General features: G+C 35.9%; 1 protein-coding gene across 1 annotated transcript; it reads right to left on the reverse strand.

The window, feature by feature from the left end:
* Positions 1–274: 274 nt before the first annotated feature.
* Positions 275–24,663, reverse strand: LOC109092883 (putative solute carrier family 22 member 31). The gene is made up of 9 exons (XM_042760937.1): positions 24,148–24,663; positions 22,739–22,842; positions 22,221–22,375; positions 18,787–18,955; positions 18,259–18,404; positions 10,526–10,634; positions 8,869–9,083; positions 2,746–2,857; positions 275–1,523 (listed from the first exon to the last, which is right to left on the reverse strand). The coding sequence occupies exons 1-9, from the start codon at positions 24,625–24,627 to the stop codon at positions 1,091–1,093; spliced, it is 1,923 nt and encodes a 640-aa protein (XP_042616871.1). The 5' UTR covers positions 24,628–24,663; the 3' UTR covers positions 275–1,090.
* Positions 24,664–25,696: the final 1,033 nt, after the last annotated feature.

The following is a 25,696-nucleotide window of genomic DNA, read 5'->3' on the forward strand; positions in this document are numbered from 1 at the left end:
AAAAATACCTAATAAAATATTGCACTGTGAGAGTTGTGCCAAATGAATTCCCACATCTCATGTGGTAAACAATACCACATGAGATGTTCACTTTGTCACATGAACAACACATGACAAAGATTTCACAACCCCACTGTCAGACTTTTCAATTCTATTATTAAAAAGCAAAGACAAAGTATGCAAATGCAGCAGCTCTCCAGAAACACCCAATGTCCAAATTTGCTCACTTGTTTTCATTCAAATATTAGCTCCAGAATCAAAAATACAAGGGGTATTGCTTCAACTTGGTACAATATACAGTTTATTTTAATTTCAAACATTCAATAGAAATAGGATGGAAAAAGCAAAAACAATGACAAAAACAGTTCCCTTGCTTTGCCAGGTTTGGTTCAGTTGTAGCTCTGACTGACATGGGAAAAACACGCACACATACACACACACACACACACACACACACACAACATGACATTTTAATAAAACAGTTGACAAATAGGAATGTGATGCGACAAAACTCTACACACGGAGGAAATGAGATGAGCTACCATTACACAGAAACAAATCACATTCCAACATTCTAAACAGTAGACTTTTCCCTAGTGATTCTGGCGTCATTGAGTGCTATTCAGTCCACTCTGAGGAAATACAACTATGATAGAGTGGATGTTTTAGCACCCCTCAGTGAATCACCAGTCAGTGATGTTAAGTAAGTTTTTATGTTTTAGTCACAAGACTACACTAATGAGAAGCATGAGATGCACCCACTAAGTGGACATGCATGGCTATTAGTCGGTATGGTACTAAACCTTAAACTTCATTCAAACATAAAGGAGTGACATGATGTTTAAGCATATAAACTATGGACAGAGTCTCCCAGCAACATCTGTGCATAGATTTGAAGTTCCCAAACAATACAAAATAAAAGTACAAAGTCACAAAAAAACTAAACACTTTACCATTCATCAACCAAATACTGAACATACTCCACATTTTAAGCACCAAGACGACATCTTCCCTGGGAAAAGACGCAGTGACCAAATTGCTCATGCTATGAGATGAGGTCCTGCGTGTCTAAAACAGCTTTGGTGAAATGCTAGGATGAGTCCTCATTGGCGTCTGGAACAGTGCCATTACTGGACAGTAGAGGTGCTTGTGGCGAAATGGAGATCTTGTAAGGCAGAGCATCTTTGGTGAGCATCTTCTTGGTGGCAGTGACGAGACGGGAGTAACTGTCCCGGTTGTACTCGGAGCTCTGCGGCTGCATGCGCAGTAAGGGTGGGTTGTCCTGGCTGATATGTGAGAGGAAGAGAGGAGGACGTCGTTGCCGCTCTCCATCTTTAAGCGAGTCTGGCAGAGGTTTGTGTTTGGTCTCTGGCAGCAGCATGATGCACAGGACAGAGAGAACGGCGAAGGAGGCAAAGATCACGTGATGGAGGAAATAACCGCCGTTATTCTGGAGCTCCATTAGAGAAGATGCAGCCATTCCCACACAGCCTGCAGCCATGATCAGACCCAGTGTACCACCACTGAGGGAGACACACAGTTAACAACACTCAAACTACAATCTGTTAATACAGTGCATGAATGGTAAACTCATGGTAGAATTATGTTTTTTTTTTTTTTTTTTGAAAGAAGTCATATCAAGGGTGGATTTATTTAAACAACAGTAATATGATAATAATAATAATAATAATAATAATAATAATAATAATAATAATAATAATAATAATAATAATGTAGTAATTATTAAAAAAAAAAAAATCAGGATTCTTTGAAAGGAATGTTTATTTGAAATAGAAACATTTTGTAACATAAATATAAATGTCTTTACTGTCACTTTTGATCAATTAAATGTGTCCTTGCAGAATACAGCTATTCATTTCTTTTTTTTCTTACTTGCACCCAAACCTTTGAATAGTAGTTTATCACGGTTTCCACAAAAAAAAAAAAAATTTTTTTTTTCAACAGTTTTTTGACCACCAAATCAGCATATTAGAATGATTGCTGAAGGATCCTGTGACACTGAAGACAGCAGTAATGCTGCTGTATATTTAGTTTTGCCAAAGGAATAAATTACATTTTTAAATCTTTTTTAAAATAGAATATTTTAAATTGTAATGGCATTTCACAATACACTAAATGCAGCCTTTGTGAACATAATATTTTCAAAAACATAAAAAAAAAAAAAAAAAAAACTTAATTATTCCAAACTTTTGACTGGCAGTGCAGGTTTTATAATTTTTTTTCTTTAATTGTAAAGCTTTAACATTTTATTTAAAACTGCTAAAAGAATCTACTCTCTACTCTCTGTATTTGTTTTGTACTATGTTTTTTGTGTTATTTACAACACTTATTTTTTATTTGGAGTTTACACACCAAAACCAGTTTTATAAAATGGATAATTCTGGTCCTTGATTATGATTGGCTGAGCTGCATTCGAGGTGTTGTAAAATACTCCTTATACCCATGACCTCATTACATTAGTTTTACTAGTCTGTGTTGCCGGTTTCAGTTGCTACCAAGCAAAGTCTGTGTTTAGTTTGAGCAAACTCTTATATATAAATAATATATTAATAATAAAGAACGTTTAAAAGTGAGTGTTGTGAACCCAATCTCAACTGGGTTGGTTTTGTTTGGTTTTGTGAACTCCAAACCTACTCTGAGACTCAAGAGTTCATTCAGCTAGCTTTGTGTAACAGGCCACAGATGTATGTAGTAACCATTTTATAGAGTGGAGATTGAGATTACCGGACAACAGTTGGCATGACTTCACTGCCAAAGAACACACTGAGCATGGCCAAAGCCTGAGACGAGAGGAGACCCACTACAGACAGAACCAGAACAAGCCCTCCGTGCAGGTCTGAAAGAAGATGGTTGAAACAGAGTCAGCTGTCATTCGGTAAAACAAAAACAAACCAAAAACCATAGCACAGATTAAATCGCAACTCTGCATATGATATGAAGGCTTTTAGAATTTTCACCCATTCTGGGATTGTCTATTCTTTAAAGCAGTCTACAGTAGGTGGACATCCAAAACGTCGTTTCTACCGCCGCTCGTACCGCCGCCGCGGCTTCTGCAAAGTGCATTTGCAGCTTTTGACCGCTGAGTGGCGCTTTAATCACAAGTTTTCAAACAAGCGCATGAAAGCACATTTTCGCAAATAGACGACAGCTTTGCCTCACCGAAGTGTTATATTTGATTGCAGTCGGGGGAAAATGAAAGAAAAAATATTTAATATTCACAGATGAAAGTTTAGTCCTTATGAAGATATGTGCGTTTCTTAGAACGAATTCAAGCAGGATAAATGTCAAGCCTATGAGCCTGTGCTTATTTTTTCTCTACACCATATTTTAGATTAGACACATTTAAATAGTGTGCAGTATTATTTATATAATATGAATTATGTGTTATATTATTAAAAAGAAAATGTGGTTTACTTTGCATCGGAGCATTAATAGTGGTAGCCTATTGTGAGCTAGGCTTGCGTGTTTTATAAATTATTTTCTTTATTTTAGTAAAACAAAAGGCACTGTATAATTTCGCTCCCATTATTTAGGCCTAATTAAAACAAGAAACGAATAAATTAAACCTGCACGATTTAACTAAATCATTGCAACTCTAAAGAATGGATGGATTAATAAAACGTCCTCACTTATCAACAAAGTGCACACGATGTAAAAAATAAAAAATAAAAAATAAAGAGCTTTACTAATTGACAACTTCAGTGATTTTAAATGGAGTCTTCTTTGCTTGCTTTCATATAATTTAAGTAAAGTAAAAATAAATAAATAAAATAAATAAATAAATTGCAGCCGCATTTAAATGCAGGTTTGTATAATATTCCGTAAAATATCAGTGCAAGATTTGCTCTGCATGATGCTGAGTGCACGCAGCATTTATTCTTATTTGTCTACATATTTTATCTTCATTACAAATCTTGTTTGGTTTTATTTTGGATAATTGCATGTAAAAAATTATTTACTTTGTAATGCATATGCAAAATGTGAATTATTATTTATATTCAAGTGTTTGTGCAAAAATTATTAATGCATGACAGGGAGGCGCCCTCTCGATCACGTAATTTTTTTTCCTAATAATGAAATAACTGAAAATTGTGGCGTCTCACATACATGAGAAATATATCTACAGAAAGCTTGAAATGTCTTTTAAACGAATCAATTCAAAACGAAAGCATTATGTAATCTGTGAAGGTTGTATTTCTGTTTAAAGGCGCGTCCATGTGGAGAGAGTCAGCACTGTGAATTTCATCTTGCAGCCGACAAGATAACACTTGTTTATTAATAAATAATTTAAAATGTCTCCTTTTTCATAATTATTAGGCTACTTCTGCCTGTGCTTTGTGACGAACTTAATGCATGTTCTTGAGCGTGGAATATATTAAGGCTGGATTATAGTTGTAAATTTAATATAAACTTGCGATTAGTTGAAATAATGACAAATGAACGACTAGTAAGTAGAAAAATCTTACGTGGGAAGCAGACCTATTAAATACCCTCTAGACATCTCTGTTAAAGTTTTTAAAGAATTTTATACGCGTTTGCATAAATTCTTCCTTCAGAACGGTCTGTAATGGAGAGATGCCTTAACACTGATTTTTCCTCTGAAACACAAAAACGAAAATTGAAATAAAATAAATATTTTGTTTTGAGAATGATTGGGCTCAAGCCTCCCCCGTGCGTTTGAGACACGCTGCCGAGCAGAGTAAGAGCGGAGCGGAGTGATTCTGACTGAAGAGGAGCGGATTTTTTAAAAGTCAGGAGCGTCGTGGTTTTCACTCGCTCCAGCACCGCTCCATCACGAATACAATTCATGCCAACAGCCCGTAACATATAACTGCATATTTAGCAAGAATTCACATGATATACATATTTAGCTATATCTTGATATAATCTCTCCGATCAGAAGACTATAATGACGGCAATAGTCGAGTGGGATGTTACAGGCTAGTTCTCAAGGAGTTTGTCTTTATTTTACTGATTATTTTCGGGTTAAAGCATGATTTAAACAGATACAGCACATTCACACATAATCGCTGTCGCAATAATGCATTCAAACAAATGTAATCTTACAGTAGGCTACTTCATCTGTATCTGATTTTGAATGAGCAGAAATCTGTAACAAATGCATCGATCTGTAGATAAAGTAACTGACGAAAATGTAAACTGTTATTTTCATCACAAACAAAATTTGCACAGCAGAAAGAAGCAGCAATTATACCTTTTAATGCTGACAATTTTATTAGTTTGGAGTTTGGTAGGACAAAAAGTTTGCACACAATAGCCTAATCCCCTTTGAAATTCTCCTGTAATTTTATTTATTTATTTATTTTTATTTTATTTTTTTAAGCTATTATGAACATAACATTTCAACTTTAGCCACGGAGTGAAGGCGGAGCAGTGTTTCTGGTATCAATGAACGCAGGAGCTTAGTGATTAGAGGGGAAATTGTTGCTGCTCCACTCCGCTCACATAGGCCTACTGTACTGCCGAGTGAGAGAGATGTTTTTGCCCTATATGAACAAGGCCGTCCGGTGTAGACACGGTTAGACAGTGTCTGCTATATTTACAAATAATTGATATAAGAAATAAAAATAAATACATAACCTAAACCAGCGGCATAACGAGATAAAAATATAGACTAGAAAACTGATTTAGGCCTACACTTGGTCTGTCCTCCGTCCATGACACTGACTCACTGCGGAGCTGGCAGTTTTAATCTGAACAGCTCTTAACGCCGAGTGGATGGCATGATGGGATAGTATTAAAAAAATAATATATTTTTATATTAAAACTTGTTTTGAACAATTTCTTTGTCATTTGAATATTGATTTTAAGTAGGGAGGGGAAAAAAAATCGATTTAAATTGTAAATCGGATTTTTTTTGTGAAAAAAATCGGGGATTTTTTTAGGCCATATGTCTATCGCCCAGCCCTAATGCAACAGTTTTTTTTTTTTTTTTTTAAGTTAAAGCAACTTCCTCTGAAATTAAGTTATAATAACTAATAAACTTTATTGCGCTATACAGTAGTCAACATTTGAAGTGATCAAACCTTTCTTTAAAGTTGTCCTAAAACCTGTTCTGCAAGTTTGAAACCCTCATAAGACTGTCCATATGAAAGAGCAAGATATTCACACCTTTATCTCGACCCCCACAAGCTATACAGAACTACCCCCAGCCCCCTCCAGCTGAACTGAATTCGGTCTGTTTGTTGGTTGTGAGAAACGCTGTGTTGTCATGTTACTGGGTTGAAACATGCCTGTACTCACAGCAGCCCTTCTCTTTTTATTCATTATTTTCCCGCAGCCTATATTATTATTTTCACTAGACCAAAATAATAACAAATTATCAATTGATAATTAATCATTATTTTTGCCAAAATCATTGTTATTTGTGAACGTAGGCGTTTGCGGAAGGCTTTAAGACCAGGCGGAATCCTCCGTAAGCTGCTCCCGCTTCACAGCGCGTGGGACTCGCGCAAACTGACCCAACATTTAGCAATGCAGGAAAACATTCAGTCTGCCTGAAGGAAGATGTATTTCATTGAGCTAATGCTGTTAAATAGAGAGTTAAAAAAAAAACAAGTGTAGGCTATCCTTAAACTTGGAGCTCATTATATTGAAGTACAAATCCAAACACCAGAAGCAACCTACACTCTCAGTGTTCTTTCACTGAAAAGTATGCATTTTATTTATTTATTCACAGGCTATATGGTTGAAATAGTAATATTTTAGTTGAAAAACTTTAAGTGCCATTGTTTAAAAAAATGCATCAAATGTTTCATAGACCTTCAGTTGTCATGCTTTAAAATCCCATGCCATTTGTAATTTCACTGTATTTTAACCTCCTAAATTACTACCCCAACTCTATAATGGTAAAATTTATTCAAACCGATGGCATTTTTAATGACATTATTTATTTTTATTTTTAGAATAGGCTAATTGTAACATAAATGGATGAATCAAAACAAATATAACTTTTTAACTGCAGGCAGATATAGGCCTATATTATTGTACATTACAAATATTTGGATCCCTTATTTTATTAAAGAATAAATACTTATTTTCTTCAAGAATAAACATTATAAATAAAATAATTAAAGAAAGAACCTCTATTAGCCCTTATTTGTAGGTTGTAGGAGATATGCGAGCGATTCATAGATTTAAAAAAGAAAAAAGTGGGTGCTTGGTTTCAGAAAACGAATACAGCTTGTAAAAAAATGCTATGATGAAAAAGTCATGCTAACTTATTAATTCATAGAAATAATTTAATTCAAAAAAATTTTTTTTTTTCGAGATTCAACTTGAATTTCAATACTATTAAACTGACTTTAAAATCTCAAGGAGTTTATAAGTTGAAACGGTAAAATGTCACAGTGCATGCTAGCCTAAATGAACTTGTATCTTGTATAGTATCCGAAGACTTGAGTGCATGTTAGCATAAAACTAACAATTTAATTTTATTTTTTTTTTTAAATAAACAATTCCTGTATAAAATGTGACAGCAACCTTTATATCAAACATTTTGAAATCGTCCACAGCTGAGCAACGCAGGAGGCAGATCTGAAGTTATGTTTGTTTGTTCACGAAGTGAATGTGATGCACAAAGTCATTTTTAGATGCAATGGAAAAATAAAGCTGGATAAAAACATTCACGAAAACCCGCTAAAAAATAAATTACATTTGTGAGAGTTGCATTTTATTACATTCAGAAATAATAACGGCAGGCCTAATAATGCTATAGGCTAATGTACCAACAGGATATTTTTAGTTCCCTTCACTTTACAACAAATCCTTTAAGTTAAAAAAAAAAAAATCAGAACAGAACAAGAATTACAAATATATAATTCTAATGGATAAATATAATTGCAGCAGGCTATATAATAATATAGGCTTATAAACAACAACAAAAATAATAATAATTAAAATAATATAAAGCTATACATTATGTTGGGCTTATCTCTCTCATTCGGGACAAATCCAAACATGTTGCCCATTTGAAGCTAAACTCTTATTCATTAGGTAAAATAGGCTTTGGATTTCACACGTGTTTCAGTATCGACGAAAAAAAAAAATCATAATTAGCAAAATTATGCCAAAGTGGCTCGCTGCTCGCGCCGCATGGCTCGGTGAACGACTGCTGTTTCCAATGAATATGTGCGCGTGAGGCACCAGCGCGATCAAAGTCACAATTCACAATTATTGGTCACACAGTAAAGGCATAATTCAAAAATGCAAAAGTGTTAGCAGTTTAAAAAATCAAGAATAATAACAGAGTTAATAAGAATTATTTGTAAATGCTGGACCGTTCTCATTTCGCTCTGCAAATGGAACCTGAAGATTATTATTATTATTATTATTATTTTTAAACCAAGAATGAACCGAAATGAAAACATTTTAATCCATATATACGGATTAAAATGTTTTCATTTTGGTTCATTCTTGGTATAAGTATATATATATAAAATGACTGTTTAAAAACAATAGCATGCATAAGAGCCTTTGTATAAAGTTTTTATTTTTATTTTTTTGATGAGTAGACTGTAGCCTAAGACTATCCTATTTTTAATGGCTTTTAAGGATGTTTATAATGTATATTATAATGTTATTGTTGTTTAACGTCTTCCTTTCATTTTACAATTACATTCAGTTCGCAACCCGTCCCTTTGCGCCACCTGGCGGTAGTTTTGCGAATGATTTTCACACGCGACTGAATTGCAGTTAACGCCGCGGCCCTGCGGCGGCGGTACGCGCGGCGGCATTACCCATTTTGGTTGTCTACCATCTGTAGTTTCACTACCTAACTTTTGGAACAGCACTTGGTCATTTTGTTAAGCTTGAAGAGGAGCTTACATTGTGTGAGAGCCAGCAGCAGCAGTGAAGACAGACCCGTGACAATAGCTGCCAGCAGCAGCATCCCTCTGCGGCCAAAGCGGTCCACAGACACACACAGGAAGACGCAGGCCAGAGCTCCAGTCAGCACACGCAGAAAATAGCTGAAGTAGAAGTGTGGAGAGTAGATATGCAGGTTTCGTGTGAAGCAGTACTGGATTCCTGTGCCAATGAAACTGAGGGACGGCAAGGAGAACATGTTACTTAAATCAAAATTAAATGATGACACTTTACACAGAGGTTCCATTACTTCACTTTAGTTAACTGACAATGAGCAATACATTTGTTACAGGATTCATTAATCTACGTTAACATTAGATAATAAAAACAACTGTTCACTGTTAGTTAATTTTAGCTCAGGTTCATTAAGTAATAATGAGTAATAATAATAAACAGATACAATTTTTTATTTGAATAATGTATTAGTAAATGCTGAAATTAAATTCAAACAAGTTTTATAAATGCTCTTTAAAAGATGAATAAAGATGAATAAATCACAGTATTTTGTTTATTTATTGTTAGAAGTATACCCACTTGCATAGTATTTTTATAAAATACAAGATAAGCAGGGTTTGCAAAATTTAATAATGCCCGGACAGGCATTCCTCAGATTTTGGTAGCCCAAAATTAATTTAACTAGCCCAAAAAAAAAAAAAACAACAAAAAAAAAACATACTGAACTTCACTGTGGACAAATCAGCATGATCAAAAACTTCAGTGATTGTATTTTTTTCTTCATATAACAAGTGAAGAGTGTAGGATCACAACGGATCACAAATCTCACGGTTTGGATCATATTACGGGTTTTGAGTCACAGATCGGATCATTTTTTTGCTGAGCAAAAAAATAAAATAAAATAATAATAATAATAATAATATATATATATATATATATATATATATATATATATATATATATATATATATATATATATATATATATATATATATATATATATATATATATATTTAAAGAACACTTTAAGTTCTTCTATTCCACAGCAAAAACTAGAAGTATAAATCATAAAGGTCAAACATTACTAAAGACAAGTGAACCATCAGTAATAAAATAAGGACAAAAACAAATTACAAGCATAGATAAAATATAACAAAGCTACAAATAACGTAAGGTCTAACATTTGTTTTCAGGAACAGAAATGTAATAATTAAGTGTAAAATAACAGTATAAATTAATATAGATTAATCTTTGTTAAAGTTGTGTTTTGTTCTTTATTTAGCATTAGTAACACAGACAGCAGCAGGCATTTAATTACTCAAGGAACAGATTTTATTTCACTATTGAAGACAGTTGTCAGGCGGGGTGGTGATGCATTTTGGAAGCTCAGCTGGAAAACACAATTGCCTCGCGACATTGGGCTAATGATTTTGCAAGCCTAGATTAGAGTTAGCATTTCCCAGATAGGTTTCTGAAAATGTGCTTGGATGATGCATTCAGAAGATTTTTGAGGAGTTGTGATGCTTTTTAGGCTAATACTCTACCCATAAAGGATGAGATTTCCAAAGTGGTTATTAATTTTGCAAACGTAAACTTGTAGTTTTTCTGCAAAAGTGTAGAAGTTTGTGACTGGCTTGCAGCAACATTTTCTACTGTAACTTACAGAGTAAAGCCCAAGATGAGGCAGTTCTTCCAGATGACTCTGGTGTGACGCAACTCTACAACATGATGATACTCTGGCTGGATGTCTTCAGGGAATACCTCATCTATCTCTACAGAAAGAGAGAGAGAGAGTGTAAAGTAAAGGGTTAAAGAGTGAAGAGTTGGTCGATTTCTGAGAGACTTTGCCAAGAACACCTGACCAGCACATTCCAACAAATATTCTCTAGGAGGGACAGGCTCAATTCCTTCAGTTTAAACACCCTAAATGGGTCTATTCACTATCCATGATGGGCCTTGATTTGCTGTAATGCAATTCAGTCAGTGAGCTGGGATTGCATTGCATAAAGAAAAAAAAAAATTCACAAGAAACAACAGCAGTCTTGTCATGGAACCAACGCTAACCTCATGTGCTAGATGCTTCCTTTCATTTGATCCTGTGAAAAGTATAATCACACCATGACGGCTCTACGGATTGATTAGACAGCATTTGATTAGCTAAGCCATAAATATCTCTGACCATTCTGCACACACAACTTTGGGTTTCTTTCAGTTTATTTTTTTTAAGTCATTATTTTTAATACTTTTTCATTCTAACGTAACTCATTTGGTCAGACAAATGCTTAAAAAAAGTGTGCATCTGTTTACCGAGTCTACTCTATGGGTCTGTCCCAATACCCACACTTGCAGTCTTGGCCACTTAAAAGAGCATGAATGTGACTGGAACTAAATGCACAAGACTGTTCCATGTCTGATAAATTCAAAAGCTCATTGCCCTCAATGCACACTAAATCCACATTACCTCTAATAGTGCTTCTGAGCAGTACTTGAGGTTAAGAGTTTGCCATTATTCATCATATTCAGAAACATGTCACTGTTATTTAGTATCATCGGTATACAATGGTATACATTTTGTTCTGACAATAATTTTAGTAAAAGGTTTAATAATTTTGTTGCGTTTTTGTCTTTTTTTATATTTCTATATACTGCAGTTTTTTTAGTTTTTTTTTTTTAGTTTATTAAGTATTAGTTATTTTGTTTAGCACAAGTTAAAATAAAAAAAGAAATGTTGCCTTTAGAACTCTCTGAAATAAAATAAGGTTTTTTTAGAGGTTTAAATGCGTAGTGCTGAAAGCCAAATTTATTGTTATTATTATTCCACCCTAAAACTGATTGTGCAGACCAAAGTGTTAGGCCTAGAGACTTGAAACTTTGCCAGATTGTAGATCTCAGTTTGGGGAGAGGTTGACAGAGTATGGCACAGATCGGCCAAACGGTGGTGTTACAGTGCTAAAAACAAAAAAAATTAAAATCTCATTTTTGGCCATAAATCCGGAACTATTTGGTGTAGACCAGCGATTCTCAATTCCAGTTCTCGCAACCCCCAGCTGTCCACATTTTGTACGTTTCTCCTATCACTTAAGACATTTGTTCTATTTGAACGTAAGTGCCCTGCAAAGTGGACATAACAGGATATTCCGCCATGATTCCAGTTCGAAAAAATTTTTTTTACTAATTGTCATTAGTTAAATATAATCGTAAAGATTTATGCTCGTATGTGACAGTATAATCGTAAAGATTTATGCTCGTATGTGACAGTATAATCGTAAAGATTTATGCTCGTATGTGACAGTATGTGACAGTATAATCGTAAAGATTTATGCTCGTATGTGACAGTATAATCGTAAAGATGTATGCTCGTATGTGACAGTATAATCTTAAAGATTTATGCTCGTATGTGACAGTATGTGACAGTATAATCGTAAAGATTTATGCTCGTATGTGACAGTATAATCGTAAAGATGTATGCTCGTATGTGACAGTATAATCTTAAAGATTTATGCTCGTATGTGACAGTATAATCGTAAAGATTTATGCTCGTACGTGACAGACAGATTACGTTTCAAATTGTTGCCATAATGGGCGTGCTAATGTTGTTTTCCTCGGAGAAACGGGCTCCTGTAATGCATTGCTAATGTTAGCATACGTCCATGTGAGCTAACGTTATGTTACTTTGCACAAACATGCATAACTTTGTTCGACTGTCATGAATATATGAAATGTCCATTGACATCAAGTACAAGTTAGCCAAGCATAGATGAATCTTACCTGTCCAGGAGAAAATTAGCAACGTTGGCGTCTGTGTTCAAATTCTTCTCCGTTTTCAGCCGTCTCCATCTTTCAAAAGCATCTCCAATACAAATTCTAGTTTTATTTCGGACTTTGTCACGACTAATTTCTGAATTATAACGAGGTCTTTTTGATTTAGTAACATTAGACATTTTTATCCGACTGGAGTTAGGGTAGGTTACAGCAAAGCTGGCAACACGGATCCCGAAACACTACTGACTTCGTGATTGGTAGATAGGTGGAGGGAGGCGCGTCAGGCCAAAACACAAAATGACAACATCAACATCAGTTGAGGGCTGCAAGTCCACTTTTTAAATGACAATATCCTGGCCGGACTACTGTTGTCAGTGATATAAGTATTTGAAATGAACATGATTTCTTAATGTCTAGTGACACATCAGGGCCATTTTATGATTAATTGAAATAGATTTCTTACATACAGCTCCTTTAAGAGATAATTAGCAAAAAATTCACATGCTCTGTCTTTCAATAAAATGTGCAACACTTTACGTTTTACAAATTATATTTATATAATATATATATATTAAGGTTCTATGCTTTTAGGCTCTAGGCCAACTGGAAATGAATGGCTGACACTAAAACACATCAATGATGGAGAATATACTCACAGACATGCACACACAAATGAAATGGTTAAAATATTAGATTAATAGTCATAAAGCATGCTTTCACACACATACTCATGCAAACACATTTTGTTGCAGATATAGATATTTGAAATACATGATAGGAAACAAAATGCTTACTGCAAGTCTTCTCGTTTTAACAATTTATATATAATTTTCAGGTTTCACTGTATTCATAATGTGGCATAATTGTAAAAACTGATATGTCTTTATAAATGAAGTTGGTAAACTTTGACTTAATGTGAGTTTAAATGTTATGATGATATTATAAAGTCTTAATGTAAATCCAAAATTAAAACCTTAGAAAATAACTATATTAGTGAGTAGAATGAGCCAATGAGTGGTCCTTTGCTGTCATCTAGTGGTCATAATTACAATTTCAGGGCTTTACCATATAACTATAGCATTTAAACTTTATAACTATTACGGTGTCATTTTTTTAAAATCCAGTCCCCATAAAATTGTGCATGCTTGTTTAGAATCATAAGATGCATGAGTTTACATAGTTTTGTGAAGTTTTGCATTTTCTTTGAGCATTTATAGGTTTTTAGGTACACTAGATTAATGCCATAGTATTAATGACCCTGTTATAGCTGTGCAAATGCAGAAAGTCAACATTTTTTGATGATTATTGACCTAGACAGTCCACAGAATTGTACTGCACTGATTTTATTGATTTGGAGTCAAAATCCTAGGACTACTACAAAAGTAGGTCCGATCTCCATGAAACTTTGCATGGATGTTTAGAATCATATGTCGCATGTGCTCACTGAGTTTCGTGAAGTATTGAGTTTTTATTTAGGATATCGGCTTTTGGGTATATCTGGCCACACTTCTTTTCTAAATGACCCTGTTATAGCTATCCAAAGGGAATAGTTCAACATTTAAAAAAAAAAAAAAAAAAATATTGATATAGAAAGGCCAGAAAATTGCACTGCAGTGGTTTTTTTTTCTTCTTTTTTTTTCTTTTTTTGAGTGAGTGAGTGAAAAACTTAGGACTAGTTCACAAAAGGAGGTTTTTCACACAATCATGAATATTTAATGAACGATTTGATTGACAGCAGTGGTCCTTAAGGCAAATTGGTTCATCATTAGGACAGATCTATCAAATTATATGAATATTGATTACAGATTCATAAAACTCAATAGCGCCAACTAGTGGTCCATTTCTTTCAAAAATCTTACATTTTTTGGGACATGAGTGGAACATGCCCACCGAGTTTCATTCCAATCAGCCTCCGTTAACTTTGTCTAATAGGTGCTCAAACTTCATTGGTTGATGGCGACCATGTTTTTCGAGGTATGTGAATGCCCTCAAAAGACCCTCCTGGCACTTTTGTCAAAGACTAACAGTTGCATAGTTAGAGCCATTTTCATGTTTTTACATTTTATAGCACCATCTAGTGGCCAATTACCACAGTTTTTACTGTGACCTCAGATTAAGCTTATACATATGTGTACCACGTTTGGTGAAAAAAAAAAAATAAAAAAATAAAAAAATATTTCGCAATTTGTCCTTGAGTTATAGCCATTTTTGTAAAAGTGGCTTCACCCCTTTGAACGTTTTGGCACCCCTTAGTGGCCTAGGCAAAAAAATAAAAAATAAAAAAAACTGCACTTGTTCGCAAAAGTAGGTTTTGGACAAATTTCGAAATGGTTGCATACCAGAAATGAAATCTGAGATAGACATTTTGTTTGGCTTGAGCGAAGGATTCCAATGATATAAAGTCTACTTGAGTCTACACCAGTGGTTCTCAATTCCAGTCCTCGCGACCCCCTGCACTGCAAATTTGTTGTCTCTCTTCGTTAACACACATGATTCAGATAATCAGCTTGTTAGAAGTGAGCTTCGTGCATGAATTGTGTTCCCATTGACATGGTCTCTACACATCATTCATTGCTCCCTACTCCCTGAGCAGGGGAAATCTGTTGAAGTTTACCTCACTTCGGAACATTCATTCACGGATTTGCGCTACGCAACGTCTTCATACACTGACAAGTGTGACATCATATACCTCTGTAAATAAATACAATTTAAATTCACGTCTCGCACACTTCAATGCACTTTGAATGGAACATACAGGTCCTTCTCAAAAAATTAGCATATTGTGAAAACATTATTTTCCATAATGTAATGATAAAAATTAAACTTTCATATATTTTAGATTCATTGCACACCAACTGAAATATTTCAGGTCTTTTATTGTTTTAATACTGATGATTTTGGCATACAGCTCATAAAAAACCCAAAATTCCTATCTCAAAAAATTAGCATATCATGAAAAGGTTCTCTAAACGAGCTATTAACCTAATCATCTGAATCAACTAATTAACTCTAAACACCTGCAAAAGATTCCTGAGGCTTTTAAAAACTCCCAGCCTGGTTCATTACTCAAAACCGCAATCATGGGTAAGACTGCCGACCTGACTGCTGTCCAGAAGGCCATCATTGACACCCTCAAGCGAGAGGGTAAGACACATAAAGAAATTTCTGAACGAATAGGCTGTTCCCAGAGAGCTGTATCAAGGCACCTCAGTGGGAAGTCTGTGGGAAGGAAAAAGTGTGGCAAAAAACGCTGCACAACGAGAAGAGGTGACCGGACCGTGAGGAAGATTGTGGAGAAGGACCGATTCCAGACCTTGGGGGACCTGCGGAAGCAGTGGACTGAGTCTGGAGTAGAAACATCCAGAGCCACCGTGCACAGGCGTGTGCTTTTGAACCAGAAACAGCGGCAGAAGCGCCTGACCTGGGCTACAGAGAAGCAGCACTGGACTGTTGCTCAGTGGTCCAAAGTACTTTTTTTTCGGATGAAAGCAAATTTTGCATGTCATTCGGAAATCAAGGTGCCAGAGTCTGGAGGAAGACTGGGGAGAAGGAAATGCCAAAATGCCTGAAGTCCAGTGTCAAGTACCCACAGTCAGTGATGGTCTGGGGTGCCATGTCAGCTGCTGGTGTTGGTCCACTGTGTTTTATCAAGGGCAGGGTCAATGCAGCTAGCTATCAGGAGATTTTAGAGCACTTCATGCTTCCATCTGCTGAAAAGCTTTATGGAGATGAAGATTTCGTTTTTCAGCACGACCTGGCACCTGCTCACAGTGCCAAAACCACTGGTAAATGGTTTACTGACCATGGTATTACTGTGCTCAATTGGCCTGCCAACTCTCCTGACCTGAACCCCATAGACAATCTGTGGGATATTGTGAAGAGAAAGTTGAGAGACGCAAGACCCAACACTCTGGATGAGCTTAAGGCCGCTATCGAAGCATCCTGGGCCTCCATAACACCTCAGCAGAGCCACAGGCTGATTGCCTCCATGCCACGCCGCATTGAAGCAGTCATTTTCTGCAAAAGGATTCCCGACCAAGTATTGAGTGCATAACTGAACATAATTATTTGAAGGTTGACTTTTTTTGTATTAAAAACACTTTTCTTTTATTGGTCGGATGTAATATGCTAATTTTTTGAGATAGGAATTTTGGGTTTTCATGAGCTGTATGCCAAAATCAGCAGTATTAAAACAATAAAAGACCTGAAATATTTCAGTTGGTGTGCAATAAATCTAAAATATATGAAAGTTTAATTTTTATTATTACATTATGGAAAATAATGAACTTTTTTCACAATATGCTAATTTTTTGAGAAGGACCTGTATTGTTTGGTGTTGAGGCCAAATAATTAAATTGTGAGTGAATTACCAAATACTGTGTTGTACCAAATACCTTCCACTTCTTAATAACAGACTTCTCTGTGCTTCTACGCATTTATAAAGCCTTTGAATTTTTTTTGTATCAATCTCCTCACTTGTGCCTGTTCACAACTTTATCCTGGAGATCTTTTGGCTGTGCCTTGCCACCCATAGTGGATTGTTTGCTTCGGTGGCACTACCAAGGACTGAAATGCTTCAGGAAAGCTCTTTTCATGCTGAGATAATCAAAATGACCACTGATCACAGTTGAAAGTGAAAGTCATGACATTTGCCAAGTATGGTAACCCATACTCGGAATTGGTGCTCTGCATTTAACCCATCCAAGTGTACACACACAGCAGTGAGAAGTGAACACACCGTGAACACACACCTGGAGCAGTGGGCAGCTATATATCCAGCGCCCGGGGAGCAACTGGGGGTGCAATGCCTTGCTCAAGGGCACTTCAGCCATGGGTATTGAGGGTGTAAGAGAGCGCTGTTCATTCACTCCCTCCCACCCACAACTCCTACCAGCACCGAGACTCGAACCTGCAACCTTCGGGTTACAAGTCCAATTCTCTAACCATTAGGCCACAGCTGCCCCTCTTTGAAAGTCAAATAGCTGTGTGTGCCTTTGAGAAGATGAGTAGCTACACCTGATTCAGTTCACAAATCATTTTTAGGAGGGGGGTGATCCTTTTTCCAACTCAGTGATACTGTTTTTAAATTTATTTATTTTTTCTGACATGTTAATGTTATATCTTTCACTTGGATGTTATAAGCTGCTCTGAGTAAATACAGCTGGATAAAACAAAAACGGTGTCCATCTTCATTTCAAATTGCAAAGCAACAAAATATAATAATTTTAAAGGGGGGTGATTCTTTTCTATTCCCACTGTAGGGACTACTGAACACAGATTGAGAAATTTATTTAAGTGCAAAGTATTGAAAGTCAAAAGGTGTAAATAAGTTTCTGTATAAACATAACTGTGTTGTAAGCGTGTCCCATTGGGTAATCAAAAGTTCTATACACACTTGCAGGCTTCAAGCCCACTTGGGCCAAATACAGGAATATAGAAAATCGTGTGGGTATTAGGACAGGCCAGCTGAATCTCGGGATATGTATATACAGTATACAAGAATATTTAAATTATATTTCTATTTAAAACCCACACAACATGAGAATATAAATTTTTTTGTAAATAATTAAAACTTCTACTGATTGAAGCTCTTTTTAGATTAGTAGCTGATGTGTGTAAGGCTGAGATTCTTACCTGACAGCAGTGTTTCGGCAGGGTAGAGCTCATCACTAACACACATGCCATTTCGTGCTGAAAAAGACTGGAGACACTTCTTTGCTTGAGAAATCTGAGATGTAGCTATGAGCCAACGAGGAGATTCTGGAAACACTGAAGCACAGCTGTTGGCACATTCGCAACACACACACACACACACACACACACACACACACGTTACATACAATCACATTATTAGAGGTACTTGGTCTTAAATAATTAATCTGTCTTAATGTTGGTAATCTTATGGGCCTGCAGTAAATACTATAATGGCTGTTTGTGTAAAATACACTAAATGTTCTGTAAAGGCTTACTCATATTTACATCTTAGATGTCATGATTCATGAGGGAAGAGTAATTTTATCATAGGGTGCACCTTACTCTGAAATTAGCAGCTATCCAGCGGATCTAATCCAAATTTTGTAGTTGATTGGATTGTGTGCAAAGGATTGTGGGTGACTGGAGAGCATGAAGGATACACTTGATGACAGCTTTTATCTCACTCACCACCAATAAGAAAGTAATAGCAGCAGGGGCAGTGTGGCAACAGCCTGAAGTACAGGCCAATCCCGACAAAGCACAGCAAGCCCTGGCAACAAAAGCTCTGCAAACACTGCAAAGAAGCCACTGACCATGGACACCATGAGTCTGTGAGGCGGGTCACACCATTCCAGTCCTGAACCATGTAGAGAAAAAAAAGAAAAATGAGGTTTTGTGACAAAATTGTGAAAGTTAATGTTTGAATTTAATTTCAATTAAGTAAAAAGTTTTGAGAGGTATGTCAAAGGAAGTATTAAAGATAATTATTGGTGAGAATAACCTTTACTCTGGAAAAAAGTCAGTCTCTTCCTACAAACTCCTACACAACAGGAAGTCCTTGTGTCCCCTGTCCAATTATTGTTCATAAAGTCTTGCAGCACAAAAGATCACTGAAACTACTCTTCACTCTTTCGAATCGTGGTCCATCTTTTGTCATCATTGTCCATCCTGGTTCAGTTTCCATAAAATAAAATATTTTAAAACTAATTTAGGAAGTAAATTACATTCACTCTCTCTCTCACTCTCACTCTCTCTCACACACGCACACACACACACACACACACACACACATTTTTTTTTCTTATGATCTTAAATCTTTTGAAATAACAATAAATATATCAATTGGGCATATATTCCCTACTGGAATAATTGAGATTTTTTTTTTATGTTGTTGAAGTATCTTATGCTCATCAAGGCTGCATTTATTTTATCAAAAATATGGTAGAAACAGTCATATTGTGAAATATTATTAATATTTAAAATAACCATTTAAAAATATAATTTATTTCTGGCAAAGCTGAATTTCCAGCAGCCATTACTCTAGTCTCACATCATCCTTTAGAAATCATTCTTATATGCTGATTTGGTGCTCACGGATTATCATTTATTACTGTTGCTGAGTTATTGATAATGTTTCTTAATATTATCAATGTTGAAAAGTGTTTTTGCTGCTAAATATTTTTGTAGAAACCATGCTACATTTTTAGGATTCTTGAGGTATAGAAAGTTTAATAAACAACATTTATTGGGAAAATAAATCTCTTGTAACATTATAGTTGTCTTTACTGTCACTTTTGATCAATTTAATGCATGCTTAATAAATAATTAGTATTCTGGTTAGTGTATCACAATTTCCACAAAAATATTAAGGAGCAAAATTGTTTTCAACATTCATAGTAATAAGACATGTTTCTTAAGAAGCAAATCAGCTTATTAGAATAATTTCTGAAGGCTCATGTTACACCGAAGACTTTCATAATGGCTGGTGAAAACTCAGCTTTGCATCACGGGAATAAATTACAATATAAAACATTAAATCAGAAAACTGCTCTTTTAAATTATTATATTATTTCACAATATTACAGTTTTTACTGTATTTTTGTTCAAATAAATGCTGGCTTGGTGAGCATTTTGGCTGGTAGTGTACACATTTCTTTATTAAAACTAAATAAAGTGAAGGAAAAGCATCAAGTGACCAGTACACATGGAAAGTCTTTCAACAATATGGACAATAGTTATAATAAAGAATGAGTAGGTGTGCCTTGACATTTCACTGGTAGAATATACAGTACAAGCAGAAAATGTTAAATACTTCGAGAGATAGATTGTGTGCCTGTGTTTACATCCAGCTTCCTCTGATTCCTCATTACACCCAGTACCACCCACACTCACCCCCGAGAGCACACTAAAGGGGCTTGCGTGTTGGAAAATATGCTCTGGCTAACCGTCAACACGCACATAAACCCTCACGTAACAATCAAAGGAAGTGCGTGACAAGAATGCGGACCTCTTCACAATGGAAAGAACAGAAGATCCTGTCCGTTCTTCAGAATACTTCATGCCAACCCTCTCACTTGTGCTATCACTAATAAGACAAAAACAAAGAAAAAAGGGACAGTAGACAAAATGCCCTGTGAACTTTCCTCAACTGATTACACAGAAAAGAGGGTTCTGAGGTTTTGAACAGCCCATTCGCGAGAAATAAATGGAATGCTGTGCACTGCTGTTCCTTGTCAATCGCTTCACCCCTTGTCAAATGTTCAACCCCATGGAACATTCCAGAAAGGCTCCTTTTGCTATTCGAAACATCAAGCAATATCTAAGACACTCCTTATCAAAATGCTCTTTTTTTAGCAAGTCTGAAGGGTGTATCTCACAAAAAAAACTTTCTGGAACATGATTATAAATAAACACTCTAGTCAAATGTTTACACAACGTCTTTGAAGTGCCCCTGTTTTGCAATTTTGAATATTGCCTTGCATGCAGTGTGTAACGTAGCAGTATGTGAACGCAAACAATCTGCAATGTTGTAAAGCTGAAAGTGCATGATAAATAAAGTTATTGTCTCCCAAAAGAAAGAATCGACTCTGAAAAGCCTAAATGAGTCTTTAGTAATTTGAATCCCACTTCCATGATGGCTACACATCACGGGGGAACACATTTGCATAATGGTCGTCCATGTTCTACGTCGGCCAGCGGCGAAAAACTTGACCTGCTCTCAAACACATCATTTTACTGACGACTGCTTCTCTAATCTCAGGGAGTTCAATGTGGGATTCACAAAACGCTTGCTCTTGAGAGATGGCTCAGTACAGTTTATTTGGACCAGCTGGCTCCACTGAATCACAACCTGTAAGTATGATTAATAATTGATGTTTATATTTTCTATCGAGCATTCCAAATACGGAACTATGGCACTGGGCGTATCGTTTCTGACATGTGCTGTACACGGTAGACCATAGGAGGGGTTTAGAGAGACCGAATCTTTGAACTGCTTCGAACGAATAATCTGAGAATCATTGGAAAATGGTTTTATTTTTTTTATTTTTCAAATAAATTACACTGTCAAGGTCCAGAAAAGTATGAAAAGCGAAGAAAACAAAAATAACAAGATCATACGCTGTCTGCGTTCAGCTCATATTCTCCAATATGGTGCTACGGTGATGCAGAGAGACACAGAGGAGAGGAATTGTTGAATAAAGTCATTATTTTTGTTTTCTTCATGTACAAAAAGTATTCTCGTCGCTTCATAACGTTATGGTTGAACCACTGATGCCAGATGGAGTATTCTGACGATGCTTTTCATACTTTTCTGGACCTTGACAGTGTAATTTACTTGGCAGTCTATGGGACAGTCACAAGCCTCCCGGTTTTCATCCAAAATATTTTAAATTGTGCTCTGAAGATGAACAAAGCTTTTACGGGTTTGGAACGACATGGGGGTATGTGATTAATAACAAAATTTTCATTTTGGGGTGGAGTATCCCTTAAAGATGGCTCAAAAACTTGTATAGGTTCTGGGTTCAGTAACTTGTATAACTACTTCTGTAATATTCCTTCAAAACCAGACAATTATATCAGTCATATACTTAAAAAGAGGTCAAATGATGGAGAGTACTTGCGTGCAATGTAAGATGACAAAAACACTCCAGCTAATGTTGAGCCTTGGCAGAGTCGAAGAAATGGGAATGTAGAAGGACTGTTAGAAAGACAAGCCATGATTCCCAACAGACCAGAAAGAACCACTGACAGCAGCAGAGCACACCGACGACCCAACCTGAGACAACGCACAAACACACAGAACATCAGCATTTCTGACATGCTCAAGCAAGAGCAGTTCATAACATTTATCTGAAATGATCAAGACAACAATTTGGGCAAGTTCTGTTTGTCAAACGTTAGTGGAAAGTTGTAGTTATTCTGCTGGGACACCTGTGAACTTGAGAAGAACTGACTTCATTCATTTGCTAACTATAACCCTAAAGTAGTTTAAAAGTAAATGAATTGCAAAAACCTTCTGAAAGATCTAGCATCATTGATTTGTTTAATACTTTGCATCTAATGCAAAGTAGATTGTACATTTTAAGTACATGTTTATCACATTTAGAAATCACACCACAGGGAATTTAGGAAAACTCACCAATCACACATAGTGCCAAGGAGTATATAGCCCAAAGTCCAGCCTGTCATAAAACAAATGTGCTGGAGTGGAATCTTCCAGTAGTTGGCACATACCAAGTCCCACTGTCAACAAACAGAGGAAAGAGACACACTATCATTAAGACTGCCTTATAAAAATAACACGGGGGGAACTCTGCGAACGGGCATGGTCTGTTTTTTTTGTTGTTGTTTTTTTTTTTTTTCACCATGGTAGTATGGTAAAGATGTTTTCGGAAAATTGTAGCTGGTTTGTAGCTAATTCAAGGTCGTTTTCCAGCCCAAGATACTCTACCAGGTCAAAGTCATCTATCAGTTCTACCAGGTCACTGACACTATCTAGTCTAGCATGGGCCAGCTAATGACTATAAACAACCACAACAAATAAATAAATAAATAAAAGCATGTAAAACCAGCTTTAAGATGTTTGAGTTGGATATTACAGTACAGTAATCTACAGTACACAGACTAAAAATATGTTTCAATCTTTCAGAGTGCATACCATCATGTATCACTATGCTGATGTTAATCAAATGTATTTGAAAACTGAAATCAATTTTCTTGCTAACACAAAATACCCATAAAATCTGAAGAGGGCTGATTATATGCAAATGCTGTTTTCTTCCCTATTATATAATCAACTCTTATTATTACATTACAGCTAATGTGAAGCCATGCTACTCTAGTTTTACAACCTTCTTCTGCCTTGTTCTGCTTATAGATGGATCTTCCTAAAAACAAATCCATTCAGATTTCACAGAACACAGATTTTTTTTATTTTTTTTTTATAAAAGGAAACATATGGCTAGTCAAGGCCAAGCTCCAGCTATGAACCTCCTGTGGAACAGGAACCCAACAAAGCAGTTCACAGCTGTTCCCTGTGCTTTTAATGATGGGATGGGGGTCTCAGCATTTTCTAATTCTTGTATAAATATTACATGCAGTTTTCTGATTGCATGACCTCATTGTAATGTAATCTTAATCACAAAATTCTTAACATATGGATAGTAGTCAAAGCTAATTTAGATGGATCAGCCTGACTTGTAGTTGGCTCATACAACGTACAATACATGTCATAATTATTTACATTTAGAACGGTTGATGAATGAAATGAAATATGCTGTGTATACAATAGTATATTAATCTTTTATCAGCTCTATCATAAACTGTCACTTTTGCGTACTTCCCTAAAATTAAAACTCAATAAATTAATAATCATACCAATTAAAGCATAAAACGTGCAAACTTCGTATAACGAAGAAAATTTAGCATTGGTAAAAGAAGACAAGATAAGTAATTCAACACTCGACTTATTTGAAACACATCAGCGATCTCAAACAAGTCGTGTCATATTTGAGTGAAATGTTTGCATTGCTGTGTTTGCATTCTAACCTCGGTCACTAAATTGTTCTGGAGTCCCGCGGGTTTGCCGTACTCCCATCCTCTAGTGCACGGCACCACGTCTCTCGGCACGCTCTCCGTGTAGTTGCTCATATTCAGCGGGTACTTGTAAAGTTCGCAGTGACTGAACCCAGAGCCCTTCAGCCACGGGACGGTGAGGTTGAGGGTCGCGTGCCTGGAGAGGTTTCCGAGAAGAGAAGACGGTGGTAGTAACGCCAGATCAGGTTTGCAGTGGTAAGACTCGGGAATGAGCGTGAAGAAAACATCGCTGAAGAGATTCAACGAAACCGCAAAGTTTGGAAACCAGCTGAAAAGCGTTATGATCCTGTTGTATCGCCCATATCCACCAATCTGAGGGTAGATTTTCGTTTCAAACTCCATAATTAGAGTCCTTATCGACGGAAACGGCTGTTTCTCACAGACATTGCACCTGAAGTGCTGGGAATTGAACTGACGGAGAGCTGTCCACATGCACGGACTGATTAGTCAAGTAGCACAGGGAAGTTCGAATCGTTTTAGCCAATCGGCTCATTCGGACGATTCATGTAAACGAAGTTGTTCATAGATCCGATTCACTGATTCTTTTGAGTTATCGCCCAAAAGTGTTCTTAGAAGAACCCCCTGCGCAATATTGTGTTTCCTTTATTAGGGAAATCTGTTTACAGGGTTTCTGCAGGATTTTAAAGCTCAAATTGAAGACTTTTTAAGACCTGCACAAATGAATACTATATAAGCAGGGAAGGACAGTATCTATGGTAATATTAAACTGTAAAATGATTGTAAAAAGCATGATTTACAGTTTAGATACAGGTCTTCACAAAAACAACACGTTTAATTATCATGACCTTCACATCTCAGGCTTTACACTATGGTATAGTTAAACAGTGGTAACCACAAATTAAACCTGGTTTTGCTACACTAACCAGGGCTGGAAATGGATGGGGGACGCAGGGGACGGAGTCCGGGAAGTGAATTTCGAGCTCCAGCTCCAACTGGTTAGATTTTTTGGGCAAATGAAAGGGATTTCTATGTTTTATTCATTCAATAGTCTACGTACATAAACATAGCGCAATATGTAATAATAATAATTTCTGAAATAATCTTTTTGAGCAGTCACTTCATTCCTGAATGAATCAGCTGTTTGAACGAATCGACTGAATGAATGATTCAGTGACAAAGACAGACTTGCTGCCACCTATTTAAATAATTTCATATTTCTATATTCAGAACTTATTTTAAAACGCTCATCACATAAAATTATGCATTTAAATGCTTTCATGCCACCTCTGAGCCTCATTTAACAGTCTGTAAATATGCATGCTACTTTTGTGTTCTTGTGTGGCAAAAAAAAAAAAAGATTTTCTTTTTTATATTGATTTAATTTGATTGGTAACTTCCTGACTGTGTCTTATTCGCTAATAGAATGTACTGGAATAATAATAATAATAATAATAATAAAAAGTTTATAAATATAGACAAGTTTATAAATATAATAACACAGGGTGCCTTTGATCTTGATGCCTAAAAAAACAAATGGTTT

The sequence above is a fragment of the Cyprinus carpio genome, chromosome A7 (genome assembly GCF_018340385.1).
Source record: "Cyprinus carpio isolate SPL01 chromosome A7, ASM1834038v1, whole genome shotgun sequence".
Taxonomy (NCBI): domain Eukaryota; kingdom Metazoa; phylum Chordata; class Actinopteri; order Cypriniformes; family Cyprinidae; genus Cyprinus; species Cyprinus carpio.

Excerpts from the sequence above, each read along its gene's own strand:
- LOC109092883 (XM_042760937.1), bottom strand. The coding sequence starts at position 24,627 with ATGTGGACAGCTCTCCGTCAGTTCAATTCCCAGCACTTCAGGTGCAAT. Across the intron at positions 2,858-8,868 it reads GCTGCTGGCTCTCACACAAT|ACCTGCACGGAGGGCTTGTT; the intron begins GTAAGCTCCTCT and ends ATCTTCTTTCAG. Across the intron at positions 1,524-2,745 it reads GTCATGCCAACTGTTGTCCG|TGGTGGTACACTGGGTCTGA; the intron begins GTAATCTCAATC and ends TGTCTCCCTCAG.